This window comes from Biomphalaria glabrata, chromosome 4 (genome assembly GCF_947242115.1).
Source record: "Biomphalaria glabrata chromosome 4, xgBioGlab47.1, whole genome shotgun sequence".
NCBI lineage: Eukaryota > Metazoa > Mollusca > Gastropoda > Planorbidae > Biomphalaria > Biomphalaria glabrata.
This window is the reverse complement of record NC_074714.1, coordinates 27382827-27402461: the sequence shown is the minus strand read 5'-3', so window position 1 is coordinate 27402461 and position 19635 is coordinate 27382827. Positions and strand designations below refer to the sequence as shown.

Below are 19635 nucleotides of genomic sequence, written 5' to 3'. Positions count from 1 at the left end.
GAAGAGTGAAAGATAGACTTCATGTTTGCCATCAACACTATCGCAATTGGTTATTTGCACATGAAATGTATGTGCATGTTAAATCTTTTCAAACAAAGTCATCCCATTTCTCCAGGCTTGCTTGCCTGGTAAAGACAGGTTTTGTCATTTGCTGAAATGTGAAACTATTTCTAGCAAAGGGGTTGAAAAGTACAAGACTTATTCTTTGATTGTAGAATTTGAAAGCAAATTTTAAGAAGTCAAGAACTTAGAAACTGTTTTCAATATCATCAGTTCACCAATTAGTATAGAAGCTGATTCAACTCCAGAGGACATACCTTCAAGCAAATTATGACCTGAAAGAGAAGTTCAAGTCAGTTCTTCCACAGGAGTTTTATGTTTCTAGAAACTGCATTTCCAAACTTAAAAAAAATAGCTGCTAAAATTTCACATTATTAGGGTCCACATACATCTTTGAAAATATGATTGAAAATAAACAAGTGTAAGCAGTCAAGAAAATAACAACCAGTAAGCTAGTTCCACAGTTCAGGAACATTATACATGAGTGTAAACAGTTAAATACTTCATATTGAGAACAACTATAATAGCAATGTCTTCAATTCCGAAGATATAAGGATAAGTACAGTGTTTCACATGACTTTGCAAACCCAGTTGCGACCTGCATATTTTCCCACATTTTGTTCAGACAAAGCCATTGTGGTGAAAAGTTATGATGTTGGAGGCCACTATGAAGAGATTATTAGTAAAATTAATTTAAGAAATGGCTAACTCTTGTTGTAGTTTAAAAATTTTCAATAGGGAGTGTAAAAAAAGTTAAGTAAATGTACCGTAGGCCTATATTACAGTACATATGTGAATTAAAAGATAGTATACATAGTTAGTTATTGTTTTTTTCTAAGTTGTAAGTACACATATATACATATAATATGTATATGTGCAGCCCCACATCCCCAATTTTTTTTTTTTTTTTTTAAAATGCGGCCCTTGATGAAAAAATGTTGCCCACTCCTGTACTAGTCATGGTGTGCATTTGAGGTAATAATGTTTTATTCTTTTATTAATTGTGCTTAAATGCTCCTCATCAACAGAGCCTGTAATATATACAGGCCTATTTGTATGTTTAGTTGACCTTTTTTTGCTTACTAATTAATGGCTTTTTGGATTTGGGGGAGGGGGGTATTAGACCTATTAGCGTTTTGTTTTTTTCAAGCACAATTTCTTCCCTGGCTTTTACAACCGAAATTTCACAGCTGCATGCGTTAAATCTACAAAGATCTAGACTCTAGATCTAAGTCACTAAAATTCGCGGATTTTTCACGGCTGTGTGCGAATTATCTTCACTCAATCTACCGTAAATCTAGACATTAGATCTAAGCAACTACCGTAAATCTAGACTTTAGATCTAAGCCACTACCGTAAATCTAGACTTTAGATCTAAGCCACTAAAATTTGCAGGCTTTTCACGGCGGTGTGCAAATTATCTTCACTGAATAATGAATATACCGTATATCTGGAGTTTAGATCTAAGCCACTAAAATTCACGGACTTTTCAAGGCGGTGTGCGAATTATCTTCACTGAATAATGAATATACCGTATATCTGGAGTCTAGATCTAAGCCACTAAAATTCACGGACTTTTCAAGGCGATGTGCGAATTATCTTCACTGAATATACCGTAGATCTAGACTATTCAAGACTCTACATCTAAGGCAGGCAGCATTTGCAGGCTTTTCACGACGGTGTGCGAATTATCTTCTCTAGATTCTAGTGATTTCGCGTAATTCTAGACATTAGAAGTATCGAGATCATTACTAAAATTTACGGATGTTTTCACGTTAGATGCGAATTCTCTTCACTAGATCTAACTTAGATCTAAATCTAGCTGGATGATTTACGGACTTTCCACGCGATGTCACAGACTAAGCTCTTACAAGAAGATTTTAGGTGAGGGAGGTCCCGGAGCGGTGTAGCCTACAAATAAATTGGGCTGGTTAGGCTCTAATTATAGACAATAGTCACTACAGACGAGATTTAGCGCGTCTTCAATGGTAACAATGAAAAGAAACAACCATTTCTACGCTGCCTTCAGAAAAATACTGCCAGGTGAAAAGCTTATTCCTTCTTGCTTGAGCCAAGGCTATCTTCAATCACGAGGTCACAATTCACGAGTGGGGGAAAGGCGGTGTAGACGCGTCACTGGTCAGCTCATTAACGATCAGAATGCCTAGTTACGCTGTTGTTTTTCCCCTCACATTTTTAGCAAGAAATAAGCAAAATTATATATTTTTTTTAAATTATGGATAAAAATTTTAGGAGAGTTAAGAAAATTTTTAGGAGATTTTTAGGAGACTTTTCATTTTTTAGGAGCGCTATGAACCCTGGTCATCATCATCACTCCTTTGAGTTCCTCGTGGAACATAGGGCCTCGACAAAAACACGCCACCCTCCACGGTCTCTCGCTAGTTTTTTGATGGTTTCCCAGCTCTTCCCGGTCCTCTCGGCTTCTTCAAGTACACTGCGTCGCCATGTTCTTTTTTTTGGTCTTCCTCTGCATCTTGTTCCCTGGGGGTTCCACTCTAAGGCCTGCCTAGCTCTGTTGCTGGTATCTTTTCTAAGGGTGTGACCAATCCATCTCCACTTCCTCTCTAAGATCTGCACTTCTATATTTTTCTGACCACTCATCTCCCACAGTTTGGTGTTTTCTACTTTGTCATACCAGTGTATTTTTAGGATATTTCTCAGGCATCTGTTGATGAAGGTCTGTATTTTTTGTTGTTGTTGCTTCAGTTGTTCTCCATGTTTCAGAACCATACAGTAGGACAGCCTTGACATTAGAGTTAAAGATTCTTAGTTTAGTCTTGTTTGAGATGTGAGATTTCCAGGTTGGTTTCAGCTGTGTAAATGTCTGGCGCGCTAGATTTATACGGCGCTCAGTGGCATAGCTAGGGTGGGGGGAGAATTTACAAAATCCCCCCCCCCGGGCCCCCACTTTTCCTACTTCGCTTAAAGCTGTGACCTTTTCTTGCATATCCTGTAATCTGTGTGATAATAAGGAAAAGTCATCATCGAATTCCAGATCTTCCAGCTTTTGTGTGAGAGTCCATTGGATTCCTTTACCTGCGTTAGAGTAGGAACAGGAGTGGTGAAAGAAGACATCCCTGTTTGACTCCTGTTGTGACTGGAAATTCTGCCACAGTGGGTTACTTGGCAGGTGAAACCATCATAAAGGTTCTTGATTATGGTTATTATTTTATTGGGGATCCCGTAATGTCTCATTACAGTCCAGATAGATTCTCTGTCGAAACTATCAAAAGCTTTTTCAAAGTCGACAAATGTTCCATAGAGAGGAGATTGCCATTCGACAAATTGTTCTACAATTATTTAGAGTGTAGCTATTTGGTCAGCACAAGATCTCCCTTTTCTGAATCCGGCCTGTTCTTCCCTTAGGTGTTCATCACATGCTCCCTTTCTTCTGTTTAATAGGATTCTGCTGAAAATCTTGCTTGGTACTGACAGCAAAGTGATGCCTCGCCATTTCTCACATTGTGATAGATCTCCACTCTTTGGTATTTTTATTAGCAAGCTATCCACTCACCTGTATGTGTTTCTGTTAACCAAATTTTGTTGAATAGTTTGTGCATTTGGTCAACTATTTCACTTCCTCTTTCTTTTAGGACTTGGGGTGGTATGTTGTCAATTCCAGCCGCTTTACCTGTCTTCATTTGTTTGAGTGCATTCCTTATTTCTTCTTTTGTTATTTCTTCCATGTTTATGTCTAGTGTTGGTCCTGCATTAAGATCTGGTGGATTTCATGGTTTAGGTCTATTGAGCACTTCTTGAAAATATTCTTTCCATCTTTCAAGCTGTTCATTTATTGAAGAGAGTAGTTTTCTGTGTTTGTCTCGGACTGGAACATTGCAATTAGCCTTTTTGGTACTGAGAAGTTTGGTGATTTTGTACAGTTGTTTTATATCTCCTTTACCTGCTGCTTCTTCTGCCTGATTATTGTAAAATGATCGTTTGACTTGTCTGAGCATTTTGGTGACTTTTTGTGAAACTGCTTGGTAGTCTTGTTTTGATTGTTGCTTGTGGTTTCTTGTTTTTGCTAGGTTAACTGCCTGTTTAGCACATTTTTTCCCTTCGATTAATGTCTATGCCTGATCACTAATACACTGTTTTTTCCTCTTAGGGTTAAGGCTTAGTACTTCATTGCTTGTTTCAGTAATAATTTCTTTGAAATTTTGCCAAGATTAATCAACGCTTTGTTCGGCCTAATCTAGTTGTAGCACAGCAAATCTATTTTGAAGGGATAATTGGAATTCATTTTTAATCTGGGTGTTGTGGAGCTTGTCTAGGTCAAATCTTTTCCTTTTGATTCTTTCTGTTTTATTGCTGGCCAGCTTCATTTTTATTTTGGCAACAACTAGGTGGTGGTCTGAGCCAATATCTGCTCCTCTTCTATTTCGTACATCTAGTAATGTGCTTCTCCAGTTCCGTCGTATGGTACCGTGGTCGATTTGATTCTCTGTTTTATTGTCTAGTGAAACCCATGTCACTTTGTGGCATTTTTTGTGGGGGAAAATGCTGCCTCCTATGACTAATTCATTAAATGTGCAGAAGTCTGCAAACATTTCTCCATTTTCATTTATGGTGCCAAGTCCATGGGTGCCCATACTTTTCTCTCTCTCTCTCTCTCTGTTGTCACTTCCTACTTTGGCATTCAAGTCTCCCATGACGATCAAAACATCTCGTCAACTATACTTTGCAGTTGGTCATAAAATGTATTTTTGTCAGTATCACTTGCAAGGTTGGTGGGAACATAGCACATAATGATGTGAACATTTTTGAACTTAGACAAAAATTTGGCTCTTATTATTCGTTCTGAAACTGGTTCCCATTCTAAAAAACTTTTGAGAGCTTAGTTTTTAGTAGTAGTGCTACACCATTTTCATGTAAGTCATCTTCTTTTTCCTTTCCAGAGAAGAGAAGGGTTTCTCCTGATTGCAGTCTTGTTTCACCGAATGTGTTCCATCGAACTTCACTCATTCCCAGGATCTGTTGTTTGTAGTTGGCCATTTCCTTGGCAACTTGTGCACATCTACCTAGTTCTAGTAAAGTATGGACATTCCATGTTCCCAAGTTAAATGCTGCCTTCTGAATAAGGAAGTGTTTCTTTTGCATTGGTTTAAGTAGAGTGGTCAGCCTCACAGAATTCGTTCGACTTTCCCTGCACAGCTTTATAAGTCTCTGTGGAGCTCTACTTTCGCCTCTGACAATGTTTAGTGTTTGAGTTTTTGTTCTGGTTTCTATAACACTATTTTTTTCCATGGACAGGTTGTTAGCCTATCGCACAAACCCTGTGTCCCGGGGAGGGGGATGCACCTTTTGTCTGGCCTCGTTTCTAACAGACCTGTCCGGCTGGGTAGTACCTTCCAGGAAGTGATGAGCTCCCTCCGGTATAGCTCTGAGGGTCATTGAGGCACTCATGCTGTCGCACCACGGCAAGATGAATCCTGGTAGTAGAACGAATATGGTTTATCTGATAGATTACTTTTTCATGTGACTGTAGAGACCTATTCTGGATAGACATTCCGGTCCACATATAACAAAGGTATCGGTGCCATTTGCTTTTATTTGGCAAATTTTTCTTCCAGAGCTGAAGCCAATGCTTTCTTTCTGTGTATAGCTTTCTTTTTCACCATCTCTCTCCACATAGTGCTGTCTTCCAAGTAGCTAACATCATATTCACTGCTTTGAGCTCCCATTTGATTACATCCACATATCAGAGATGTGGATGACCAATTTTACTTGAGCCCATCATAATTTGTTCATAAAGGATAAGTTTTGGGATGCATTCATCTGCATGACATGACCAATAAGCCAGTTCTGAGGATGATAAAGATACTGGAAAGACCTGTTTGAGTAATTATCTCAGTGTTAGATGTCTTTTGATTTTCAGCATCTTCTGGAAGCAGCACATGTCAAATGAACATAATTTCCCCTTTGCTGTGCCTAAGTGGTCTATGGCTCACAGTCATACAGTAGTGTGCTTAATACACAAACCTTATATAGTTTCTCCCCGTCAGCTGCAGGAAAAGTGCGGAGAAGAAAGGGTACCTTGTGTTTATTGGCCTGACTGAAGCCTTCCATCTAGTCAGCAGAGATAGCCTCTTTTAAAGTTTTGCATAAAATAGGTTGTCCACCTAAGTTATTAAAAGTAATGGCTTCTTTCTAACAAAACATGATGGGTACTGTAGTTTAATGGAGGTTGCTCTGAAATCATGAACATAAATGGCAGAGTAAAACAAGGATGTATCCTGACTCCAACCCTCTTTGGAATGGATATTATGTTGTAGATCATTTAGAAAAACTTGTTTGCAAATTTATTTGTAAGCAACCAGATTTACGAAAGTTCAAGACAGGACTTCACCCTTAAACTGGGTCCATACATTTAAAAAATATATAATTTTAAACAAAATATGGATATATTAAACATCAGAAAATTGGATTTAAATGTTCAAGTACTCTGTTTCCTTCTTCACAACTATGATACAATTTTCAGCCATTTTGTCAGCTAGCCTTAATATGAATAATAGCTTAATAGCTAGCACCCAAAGTGTCGTTGTTAACGGAACAGAATCAACAAGCTTACTCTTGAAGTACGGAGTACCCCAGGGATCAGTTCTAGGCCCAGTACTGTTCACTATGTATACATATCCACAGCGGTGTCATACGGCCAACCGGCAGCCTATACCATTTCTTTGCCGATGATTCACAGTTATACGATTCCTCAGTCCCCTCAGAGGTGTCGCATCTGGCAGAGAAAATCAGTAGTACCGTTGCAAGGGTGAGCAATTGGATGGTTGAAAATAAGCTCAAGATGAACGAAGATAAGACAGAAATAATTAAGATTGGTACTCAGAACAACGTCTCAAAAGTTGAAAGCACAGATTCTCTTTTTATCACGAACTGCCAGCTTCCTTATGTCCATGTAGTGCGGAATCTTGGAGTTTTCTTCAACTCAACACTATCTTTCGACCCACACATAAGTCAGCTCTGCAAGGGTCTTTATCTGCAGCTGCGCAGATTAGGCCAGATCCATCCATATTTAACAAGAGAGTCAACAAAAACGCTAGCTGTGGCATTCATACTCTCCAGCCTTGACTACTGCAACGCCGTGCTAGCAGGTATACCTGATGACAAAATAGCCAAACTGCAACGTATACAGAACAACGCCGCACGAATAGTACTTAGAAAAACAAGACAAGATACGCTCTTGCGCACGCTCCATTGGCTTCCCGTGAAAGCGATAATCGATTACAAGGTCGCCACACTTTGTCATCAGTGTATATATAACAATGAGATGCCCTTGTACCTTAGAGAACTGGTTACTCCATATGTCCCCCCGAGAGCCCTGCGCTCAATGGAATCAACGCTTTTAGTAGTGCCACGTTTCTCCCTAAAAAGCTACGGTCTGCGGGCTTTTTCAGTGCACGGACCAAAGGTTTGGAACTCACTCCCCATTGATCTCAGACAGACAACATGCTATACCACTTTTAAGAAGAACATTAAGACCTACTTGTTTAAAACTTTTTTAGATTAGTTTTGTATTTGTATTGTGTTTGTGTTTGTAATGTTATTACAGCGCCTTGAGCCTACATTTTGTTTGTTAACAGCGCTTTATAAATAAAATTATTATTATTATTATTAATATATCTTGAAAAGATACTGTTTACAAAAACAGACACAAAAACTCTTTTGTTCCTCTGGCAATCAAAGAATTGAATAGAATTTATCTATCTGATGTCAACATTTCACATGGTACCTTTAAGGGAAAACAGTGTGAATGTATATTCTGTTTCTATAGTTATAATGTACCTTTTTTTAATGCAGAAATCGTAAGACAAATTTCCTCATGATAATAAAGATTATTATTAATATTATTATTTAGCAACATAATAGCCAATGTAATTAATATCTCGCTTGATACATTACTAGGAAATGCCAAGGAAGAATGCTCAAAATTTATTTTTGAAAAACAATGCCAAATAATTAAAAAAATTTAGTTTTGTGATTGGTTTTAAATTTCAGCTATATCTCTAAATTGTGGCATTGGATTGTCATGTTTACATGAAGATAATGAATTACTTAAGGACCTGAACAATCAAAAATGAGATGTTTTTCTTCATACAAAAGAAAAAGTTAAAGCAGTGATTTAACTACAGCTAGATGTGAATATGCATTATTCTAAAATTGGATTAAAGCCTTGGTCCAAGACCAAGCTGATTTTGAAAATTGTAGATCCAGCAATTTGTCATATGTGCATATTTAAGATTTATAAATAAAAGCACCAAATTTGTAAATCCTTATATTAAGTAATAAATTCTGATTATATTATCTTTATTGCAAGGCTGAAGCCACTTCTTGCACGTGTATCTCCCTTTGGTTGGGTTAGTCTAAAATTTTTAGTCTGATGGAGTTGAATAGATTACATATGAGCAGATATAGTTTTTCTAACATATTTTTATTTCAGGAAACATGCCATGTAAAATGTTATGAAAATATGCCAGAGTGTACTGTAACAGCATTCTGTTGTTTAGTCTAACCTTGACATCCTGTACATCTTGAACTCCAATGTTGCCAGTTAATGATAAAATGCTGTCTTGGCCAAATCCTATAGAACCTCTGTAATTGACTGTCAAAAAAGCAAAGTATCAACTATTGTAGAATAGAAAAGATCAATATGGCCATTACTGTACAGTGTAGGTTTGAGAATATTACCCATTAAAACAGCATATCCACATTTGCAAAAGAAAGAAGTGATCATATTAAAGGATGTATCAAAGACTGAATTAGGTCCACCTAGGAGAAAAAAAGAAACAGCCATCATTAACAATTTGAAAGTTTTTTTAAACAAATATGTGGGCTCTATCTATCTGTTTTAAAAGTACCATTTAAAGATGTGTTAAATCAATGCCATGAAAATAATGAGAATGATGTGAGGTGATCTATTTGTTACATCACTGAACTGCGGACAAATTCATATAAATTAAGATATGAGTGTGACTTAAGTGTTTTTCTGGTAACATATGTATGTTACTTTCAGCTGATGCTTTACCTTAACACTGATGTGAGCAATATTACAATCAAGTGTTATTTAATGCAACAATCCCCAGAACCATCTTACAATTCAATGACATAAAAGTAAATAATGAAATCTTATCTTATATAATACAGACGTTACTTCAAAAAAGATGATTACATCCTACGCATCATGCCTTTAGTCATGTATATTAACCAATGACCTCAATTCTGCTATGTCACTGGTTTTCCTGGCTAGCTCAGGAAACCCATTCGATGCTCTAATAGCATCAGGGAAGAAGGAGCATTTGTACACAAATTTGTCCTAGCAAATAGAACGAGGAATGTGCCTTTATCTTTGTGTCTTTCTGAGTATTTTATTAGATTTTGTTTTTGTATTTGATGGTTCAGTGTTTTATGTATAATTGCTACTTTACTTGATTTTACTAAAGGTGTTACTCTAGTCAAATGTAAGTATTTGTTTCTTACGAATCTCACTGCTCTATTTTGCGTCTGTTCCAGTTTCTTAATGTTTTCTTGAGTTGAGGGGTCCCAAACAGAGGATGCATATTCTATTATTGGCCTAACCAAGGTTAAATAACATTTTAGTTTTATGTTCTTATTTGATTTATAGAAATTTTTTTAAATACACCCTAATGCTTTCTTTGATTTTTTGATAGTTTTATCAATATGGGGATTCCATGACAGTTTTTCATTTATTAAAACACCTAAGTATTTTGCATTTTTAGTCTGTTTTAGTGGTTTACCATGAATAAGATAAGTGGAATTAATTTGTTTTAGTTTTTTTTGTTACTCTTAATGACTGACATTTTTCTGGGTGGAAAGACATGCTCCAATTTGATTCCCATTTCTGTAATTCATTTAATTCTCTTGTAAAATATCTGTGTCTTGTGTTGTTTTTATTGTTCTATATATTATGCAACCATCTGCAAATAATCTGACTTTTGTTCCTGATGTAATGCAATTTGGTAAATCATTTATGTAAATTAAAAATAGTAGTGGACCTAAGACTGTTCCTTGAGGTACACCTGAGTTTACTGTTATGGTTGTTGATTTAGAGCCATTTATTATTACAGTTTTTTCTCTCCCTATCAGAAAATCCTTAATCCACTGATGCAATGGACCATCAGTGCCAAAATATTTTAATTTTTTAAGCAAACTATAGTGGTGAACTTTGTCAAAAGCCTTGAAAAAACTTATAAGATAGCATCTATTTGCTCACTATCCCCTAAACCTCTTGAAAAATCATCAATTAGTCCTATTAGTTGTGTTTCACATGATCTATATTACCTAAAGCCATGTTGGTATGGAGTAAGGACATTATTTTTGTCTAAGTGGTTTATGATGTTGCTACATATTATGTGTTCTAGGATTTAACATGTGATGCTGGTTAGTGATACTGGTCTGTAGTTTCCTGGGTCAGATTTTTCTCCTTTTTTAAATAGGAGGGTGACATTAGCTTCTTTCCAGTCCCTTAGACACTTTACCAGGGCTAGATGGACATATAAACCCTTACAATGGTTTTTTTGGAAAGAAAGATAGAGTTAGATGTATCAAAACTATTTTTATTAAAGTCCTGAGTTTACTCACTCTTAGAAGACACTGTGTTCAAGTTTCTATATTTTTTACTGGGCTGTCCATGAATATGGTATGTAAAATGATTTTAATTGCTTTTTTTTAAAGCATGTATTTCTTTTAGTTATTTGTAAAAAAAAATTTTTTTTTAATTAAAAATTTAATCCAAAGCTAATTACCTTAACTTTTAGTGTAGACCTAGATCTATAGATTTTAGATTTTCATTTTATTTGAAAACAATATTTTGACCCATTTTTTCATTTGATGTGAAAAAAAGATCAGGATAGTATTCTTAATATTTTTACTTGTCTGTGGACATTAACTTGATGTTTAAAGAGTTGTCATCTGTGCTTGTTATAAGTTGGGTGTAAGGGGAAAAGTTGATCTATTTTTCTTTAAAATTATTATTTAATTTATCAAATTTGTCAATATTTGAATTTAAAAATAATACTTTTGATCATAGTTATAAAAAAAAATACAAAGAAAAAAACAACTAAAAACAGGAAAAAAAAACCCAGAAAAAAAAACAACAAACAATGTCTATTTAGAAGAAAAATATGTAAATATTTGATATAGATAATACAATTAACATACATTTAGGAAAAACTGTTGGACCAAGGTAAAAAACATAGTAGGACTTTCATTTCTTTCCTTTTCCATAAACAACATTGGATAGATATTTAACTTAGCATATTTGTATTAATTGCTTTTCTTTTTCATTTGTAGCAGGATATCCTCCTTGTATATTTATTGTATTTTCAATTTAGAAAGAAGTGTGTCACATGTTTATTATGTTTGTTTTACTTAAGATCTTCATGAGATATATTTGTGACGTGGATTCGGAGGTGCCATAATTATAGTTCAAGCACTTTAAGAAAAAAACTAGATGATTGAGGGATGATATACTTTTCTAGAATTTTATTCTTTTAAACTCAAACAATAAATATATGTACAGTTCATATATAAAGTAGATACAAGAAACAATGATAATGATAAATAAAACTAAGCAACTGTTTACTTTCAAACTAGCAATTTCTAGATCTAACTTTTTAACCATCCCTAAGTTCCAAGCTACTACTACTTTTTTTATATCCTTCCTTAGGATAATCTAGAAGCATTATGTCATGACACCTCAATACCCTTGACCCTTTTACATTTATTTTCTTTCATCTATTTTTAAAATTTAACCTGTATTAATATGTAGCCTTGAACTACTTTTTTATCAACATCTCTCTGGCAGTTTTGTTTTCCAAAGGTGATGACATGTGGCCTAATTAAGGGTAGACAAACTGTCCTCATTTTGTGAACAATGAGCTGTCACCAAGGATGTGACAAAGTGAAATAGGAGAAAAAATACTTAACATACCATGTGTAAATACAATCAATGGAGGTAGTATGTTTGAATCAACTTTGGGCATACACAGAATACTTTCATAGTCCAAAGACTCTGAGAAAAAAAAAAAGGGTACATTTTTAAAAATATGACAGAATTAGATATAAGTTTATTTAAGACATGAAGATAATAACTAAAAAAGTTTTATTTTGGAGTAAAAAAAAAACAATTATATTTTTTCTCTATATATAGAATATATCTGAGAAATACCACTCATTGATCTTTGAGAAATCGCTGAAATGGTTGAATGGATTTTCATGGAATTTCATACACAGGTTCCTTTTACTAATTAGATGCTCTGCTAAGCAATGTTTTTCATAGAGTCACAAAAATTCGCCAAAACACCTCAAGCTTTTTAAACCTAAACAAACAAATTTTCAGTATTTCCCTAAAATGGCTTAAGTAACATTTTTAAAAATTCTACATATTAAGAATATATATATATATATATTGTTATAACCCCGCCATGCACACCGCCATCCGAGATAGTGCAGAAGGTGCGCACTATTAGTGACTAGAATAGGAAGGATGTTGACATTAGTGAGAAGAGAAAGATTTCCGCCCAAGTCTAGAGCCAGCATGAAGATGCTGTGCTCAAGGCAGATGTCCAATGTGTTTGTCATGTCTCCATGTAAATAAACATCTATGTCTCATTGAGTTGCCTCCCTTCAGTTATTACATTGGTGTCAGAAGTGGGATTATAGGCGACTCAACGAGAGGACATAGAATTCGATAACAATGGCATCTTTGAAACAACTAGACCAACTCTCTATTAAAGAAATTAAGCAACAACTTTGCTACTGATGTTTGAAGCTTAGCGGTAGCAAGGAGGCGCTTACAGCTCGTCTCCGGCAAGCCCTGACTGATGAAGACGAAGATCTGGAGACCTACCTATTTGAAATTGAGCCAGAGATTGTTGAGCTCATTGAAGATACAGGAAGATATTGATGCAATGCGTGAACAAATTAACAGGATGGGGAACAAGGTAGTAGAAAGTGTATTGCAAGTGGAAGGACAAACAGATCAATTTGATAAAATGGTGTCTCTAGCGAAAGGAGGAATAGACTTGTTAGTGAAGGAGCAGTTGCCGTAGACTTGTTGGTGAAGAAGTTGCATGGTCAGGACTGTGGCTGCACAAACAGTGCTGACGGAGACGCTGGGGATTGGAGCGTTGTCTTTGACTGTGTTGTGGGCAAGTCTTGTGGGTGTGACTTCAAAGACGAGAAATGTGACAACGATTGCTGTGACGATCTCAATGGGATGTACCGGATTGAACGGAAAGAGATGAATGAAGAAACTGAAATCTGTTATGTGCCAGAAGCATTTGTTCCTGTTGTATCTGTTACAAGTACCCCAATAAGCTGGACAGATCAAGACAACGTTGGGTCTGCATGCAAGCTTGTTGCTATGGACCTTAAAAACCTCTGCCTATCTGTCTGTGCTCATGAGGGAAATGTGAAGCTCAACAAGTGCATCCAGAAGTTTAACATAAACTGTACGTGCAGTACATCACACAGGGAATGTGGATGCCAAGAAAACCATCAACAAAGCATGTGTACTTCTGCCATCATCATGGACATTGGCATAGAGTATAGACGAATGTCAATAAATCCAGGCTAAATATGAGTTGTCAAGAGGAAGACATCTTCAATTTGAACTTGAGGAGATCTACCTCCTGGACGTGAGACTTAGCTGAGGCTTACCGCTGCTCATTGGACTTCGTTTGTAATGTAGCTGCCTGTGGCTCCCACCTATCGACCTCCACCTGAACTGTCAAACCTCTACTGCACTGTTTCTTTTAGGGACGAAAAGTGCTAAGAAGGGAGCAATGTTAAAACCCCGCCATGCACACCGCCATCCAAGATAGTGCAGAAGGTGTGCACTATTAGTGACTAGACTAGGAAGGAGGTTGACATTAGAGAGGAGAGAACGATTTCCACCCAAGTCTAGAACCGATATGAAGATGCTGTGCTCAAGGCAGATGTTTTATGTGTTTGTCATGTCTCCATGTAAATAAACATCTATGTCTCGTTGAGTTGCCTCCCTTCAGTTATTACTATATATATATATATATTGTTACACTCTTCTCTCTCCTAATCAGGCGTTCTGTAAAACACTGCTAAACACACAACACATCAAGAACTTGACGACAATGCTCCAAATAATCTGGTGCTTTAATAATGATCAATTAAAACAGTCAATATGACACAATTGACAATACACCAACACTAAAAATGCTATACTGTACATCACCGTACTAAACTAATAAACTCTACTGTCTCTTTCTCTTCCTGGACTCCTACATTCACTTTAGGACTCCACCGGGACCGACTTCATGGCAGACTAACAGTCCTGGTCTACTGTCCTGTCTTGAACTGCACTGCCTTACACACACTGTCTCTGGTCCACGCAGGCTTATGATCAGATGACCATAACCCGGGTCCTATTCACGTGCAAAGTTCATGCCAGTACTGTCCCTTGCTCTTCGATATAGCACGCTAAACTGTATTACTGGCCTGTGTCACATGTCAGCTGATCACACACAGTTAACCCTATTGCGTTTTATTTCTATTTAGATTAACACGCCTTGTCTTTGTACTAAAAGATATTTGGTGCATAGTCCTAGTTTTAAAAGCAAATTCTTTTTTTTTTAAACATAAACGTTAATGTATTTCAGAACTGACATTACTGAATCATGTCCACTTTATGAATATAGGTATGCTTTTATTAACATGGAGATTTAGTTTGAAGACATTCGACGATTTCCTTCATTGAGTATTAATCTTCTTGTTTGACATTGTTTATCACCGTCGACTACCTTTATATTGTTCGCCTTTTGCCTGTGTTTTTTCGATATTTAAGTGTTACCTCCAATTGGCCTATCTGGAAAAGACTTAGTGCGGAGGGATCTAACAAAATTAATAGAAATATAGGTACTACGCTGTAGTTTTTACTATCCGGTTTACTATTCGACAGTAATATTCAGCCGAAGCCGAATATTGAAAAATGACAGAATATTCGGCAGAAGCTGAAGTGACTATCAGGTGAACCCCTAATAATATTTTATTTTGAACAAGTGACTTTTCATTGAACAGTTGTATTTATTGTAGAAATGATGTTGACCTACCATACTTTGAATGCTTTGAATCACAGGATGGTTTGTGTTGAATAATGGAAAAAGTCAACCAGTCTAATATTTGTATTGGACCATCTGGATAAATCCATTCAATTGTTTCAAGATTATTTGGACAACTGACTTTTCCTATTATCTGTTATAATACAATCAATCATATTGACAAATTTGATATTTGAACAAATTAGCTTTAAAATTGCCTTAAAAGGACATTTAGGAAATTTAGTTAAAGAGATATTATATTAAATGCTTCTTAAATACATTAACACATTTGCAGACAAGTTTACAGCTTTATAATAAACAAGTGCACCTTTCCACTACCTAGTATTGGTATTGAAATTCTCCCAACTGTTGTATAACTTTTGTGACAAGACACAAAAGATTGCAGATAAGATGTCTTACTTAACACAAAGATGAAGGCAATCAATCCCCAGCACATTTAGACATGTGTACTATCTATGTACCTCTAATGACCCTTGCATAATAGTATTAGCCAGTGTTGATTCCTTCTTTATTAGACTTAATTTGATCTGTGACTTTTTTTACTATGATGAATTTGATTGCAAGAAAACATTAATTGCCATAAGAAAAGGCATTATAGACACCAGGAGAAAGAATTTCTAAAGCTCAGAATGCAGGAAAATGCTTGGCACTGGGGCTCTACCCTGAACCTCGTTGAGGAAGCTTACAGCACTCCCCAGACCTTCTTGCTGAATGAAGGAGTAAATAGCTGCCTCTCCAATGTTATCTCTAGAAAGGACCTTTACTAATATAATAAACAAAAATTATCAAACACTATTCCCCCCTAAAAGGTCTAAATGGACTAGTTTAAATGAACAATCATTATGTAAATTTTTATTCTAAACATATTGTAAATATTTGCTAAATCCAAAATAAAACCTAACAATATAGATCTTTTCCTTTTCATTACATTCTTCAAATACTCCAAGACCTCATTGTGTGAGCCTACAGTGCTCAACAAGGCCCCTAACTGACTTAGAGGGGTGTGAAAATTTCTTTTTTGTTGGGTGTGGTCGGGTGGGGGAAAGGGTTTCACCATTAAAAATTTGAGAAAAACTTTAGTAAGGCATCACTAGCATGTGTAAAGACAAAAAAAAAATTGTACACAGCTACAAAGAGCCAACTGAAACATCATATTTTGATGATTACTAAGAAATTTTATTTTTTATGTTAAACGGGACATTGATCTAAATTAAGATATGTGAGATTCAGTAAAACCTTTTATTCATTCCAAAAATGTAATAGACAAAATGCTAACTAGTCTACTGTGTTAATTTTAAAGTATTCAATAAGTAATGTATACAAGTGTTTCCCAAAGGACTTATTTGAACTCAAATGTCTTACCAATTGGAATGGTTGATTAAGTGCAGAGTGAACAAGTAAAAGAAAATTCTTTTGTACACCTAGAAGACCAAAGGAACCCAAATCTGGAGACAAAAAAAGAAAACAAAATTACCTTTTATTGCATTTTAACTGTAAAATCTGTTTAAAAAAATATACAATAGAGCAAGCAAGTTCAATTCTTCCCTATATTCTGAGAAAAACTAGACAATTCTATTTACCTTTTTTGTTAGTGGCATTCAATGTAATTCTCTTGACTTCACAGGTATCTGTATTTATTAGAATTACTGCCTAGAAATAGAAGTCAATGATTGCTTAAATAATGATTTTCTTTAAAAAAAGATTATGGTTGAATTTCTTTTTAGTTGCAGAAATACAAGCAAACTGTTTTGAAATTTACATTGCCCTTTTGTGATTTCCTTTGGATGATAAAAACTAATATATATGGACCCCAATAACGCTTTTCTTCAAGTCATATGATTAATGAGGAGTACAGTATTTCACATGGCTTAGCAGTCCCAGTTGCACCTAATTATTTAGTCATAACCAGAGCATACATAACCATAGTCCACTGGTGGTCAATTTAGGTTATCTTTTTGCCATCTACACTTGTCATCGGCAGTGGACTTTCTTTTGGTCTTAAATGGTCTTTTTTGAAGCCACTTGCTGCCAGGTGCTCTCCTTGATGTCAGTTAAAGCAAGTTGGCACCTACACATTTCCAGGGAACACCTCTAATGCCGACCACTTTCATCTCACCAAAAAGGTTACCTTAGGAATACTATTGTCCCCCCTATAGGATACCTGCCCTGCCCTACATAGCTGTTGAACTATAAGCAATCTCTCTATACTGTCCATACCAGCACTCGCAAGGACATTGCTATTTGTTTAAGGAGACCACTTCAAATCTGGAAGAATGGGTCGACGCAGTGACTAATTACATCAAATTCTGTGAAAACATGTGTGTCAGTACTAAGAGCATCAAGATATACCCCAACAATAAACCATAGGTCACTGCAAAAATAAAACAGGAAATAATCAAAAAGAAAAGAGCATTTATGAGTGGCGATGGACAGACAAGGAAAATTGCTCAACGAAATCTCAACATCGTTCTTGAATAAGGGAGGAGAAACTACCGCACCAAGCTGGAAGACTCAATTAATACAAGTGACATGAGACAGGCATGGGGCATCATGAACAAAATGGCAGGAGCACAAGTCAAAATTAAAAATAATCTTGCTACAAGAGACGAAAAAACATTGGCCAACGAGTTAAATGATTTCTATTGTCGCTTCGACACGAAAGATTTTAATTATCTAAGACTCAAAGCCCTTGAGGATGTCAATGTTAACAACTGTATAGAATTAGCGATTACTAAAGAGCAAGTTTGTAACATTTTCAAAAACGTCAACCCAATGAAAGCTGGTGGGCCTGATGGAATAAAAGGGTGAATCTTAAAAGAATGTGCTGAACAACTTGCTGAACCTTTCCAAGATATTTTTTCTACTTCATTACTAAACCATGAGATACCACCTGTGTGGAAGTCATCTATAATTGTACCTGTGCCAAAGGTTTCCAAACCGAAGGAAATGAATGACTATAGACCTGTTTCACTACTTCCATTTTGTCTAAATGTTTAGAAAAATTGGTTAAAATGTTTCTTCTGAATGATCTTTGTAATAAGTTAGACCCTTTACAATTTGCTTACCAAAAGGGTAAAGGTGTAGACGATGAAATCCTAAATATCTTAAACTGTCTACAAACATCTGGACTTACCGAACACTTATGTGAGATTGTTCTTTATTGACTTCTCATCAGCTTTTAACACTATACAACTTCATTTACTCATTGAAAAGATGAAAGCGTTGCAGATTAGTCCATACATAATACTATGGGCTAATGAATTTTTGACCCAGAGAGCTCAGAGGGTTAGGGTAAACAATGTAATATCTAATGAACGCATAGTTGACACAGGGGCGCCCCAGGGGGCTGTGACATCGCCATTGTGGTTCATTTTGTACACCAATGATTTTCAATCCGATAGTTCTTGTTGCTCCTTCACAAAATTCGCTGATGATGCGGCTCTTCTTGCTCTGCTCTCAGAGAGCTCAGACGTAAATGAGTATTTCAAAGAAATAGAACAAATTGGAAAATATTGTAAAGATAATTTTTTATTATTAAATGTAAAAAAAAACCCAAAGAAATGATAATCGATTTTCGTAGGGACAAGAAGGAAAATGATATTGTTTCTGTAGCTGGAGAGACTATTGAAATTGTGCAAACCTTTAAATACCTTGGTACTATCCTAGACAATAAACTAAATTTTACTGCAAATACTGATTATATCAGCAAAAAAGGGCAGCAAAGATTACAATTACTAAGAAAACTGTCCTTGTTTAATGTTAGCGAAAAGGCCTTGGCTATGTTTTATCACGCTCACATCTGCAATATTTTAAGTTTCAATATCACTGCCTGGTATGGCAATCTGAGCATTAAAAATAAACTTCATAGAATCCTAAATGCTGCTGGCAAAATCATTGGCAAAAAAACAAACCCCATTTGGCAGTTGTTTGAGGCGTTTTATCGTCAACAATATGTTAATTGCACCATTGAAACCAACGAGGATCCCCAGACATTTTTAGACAAGTTGTTTGAGACAAACATCTATAAAAAAAGCTAACAAGATCCTCGAAATAAAGAATCACCCTTTGTGTCAGGATTTTGTGATTTTACCATCACAAAAGAGATACAAGACCCTGATAGCAAAGACAAACAGACACAAACACTCTTTTGTTCCCCTGGCAATCAAATCATTAAATAAGAACAATCTGGTATAAACTTTGTCACATGTAAATTATGAGTGAGTCTGGTGTGAATGTACATTTTGGTTTCTTATAGTTATAATGTTTTTTGTTTGGTATAATGCACAAATTGTAAGACAAATTTCCTTACGAATAATAAAGATTATTATTATTATTATTATTATTATTTGTGGTGTGGTCTTGTCATCATATGTTCATAATGGAGTAGCTTTCTGTCTCAGATCCATACAGAAGGGTTGAGAGAACCTCT

At 35.7% G+C, this 19635-nt stretch overlaps 1 protein-coding gene across 1 annotated transcript in view; it reads right to left on the bottom strand.

Annotated features, from left to right (window-relative positions):
* Positions 1-19635, bottom strand: part of LOC106054054 (acylamino-acid-releasing enzyme-like) — a 68694-nt gene that overhangs the window by 16665 nt on the left and 32394 nt on the right. The window contains exons 13-18 of the mRNA XM_056025485.1: positions 16787-16856; positions 16569-16651; positions 15198-15339; positions 12044-12124; positions 8782-8862; positions 8607-8695 (exon numbers count right to left, since the gene is read on the bottom strand). Coding sequence (XP_055881460.1) covers positions 8607-8695; positions 8782-8862; positions 12044-12124; positions 15198-15339; positions 16569-16651; positions 16787-16856 — 546 coding nt within the window. The remainder of the gene's footprint in view (positions 1-8606; positions 8696-8781; positions 8863-12043; positions 12125-15197; positions 15340-16568; positions 16652-16786; positions 16857-19635) is intronic.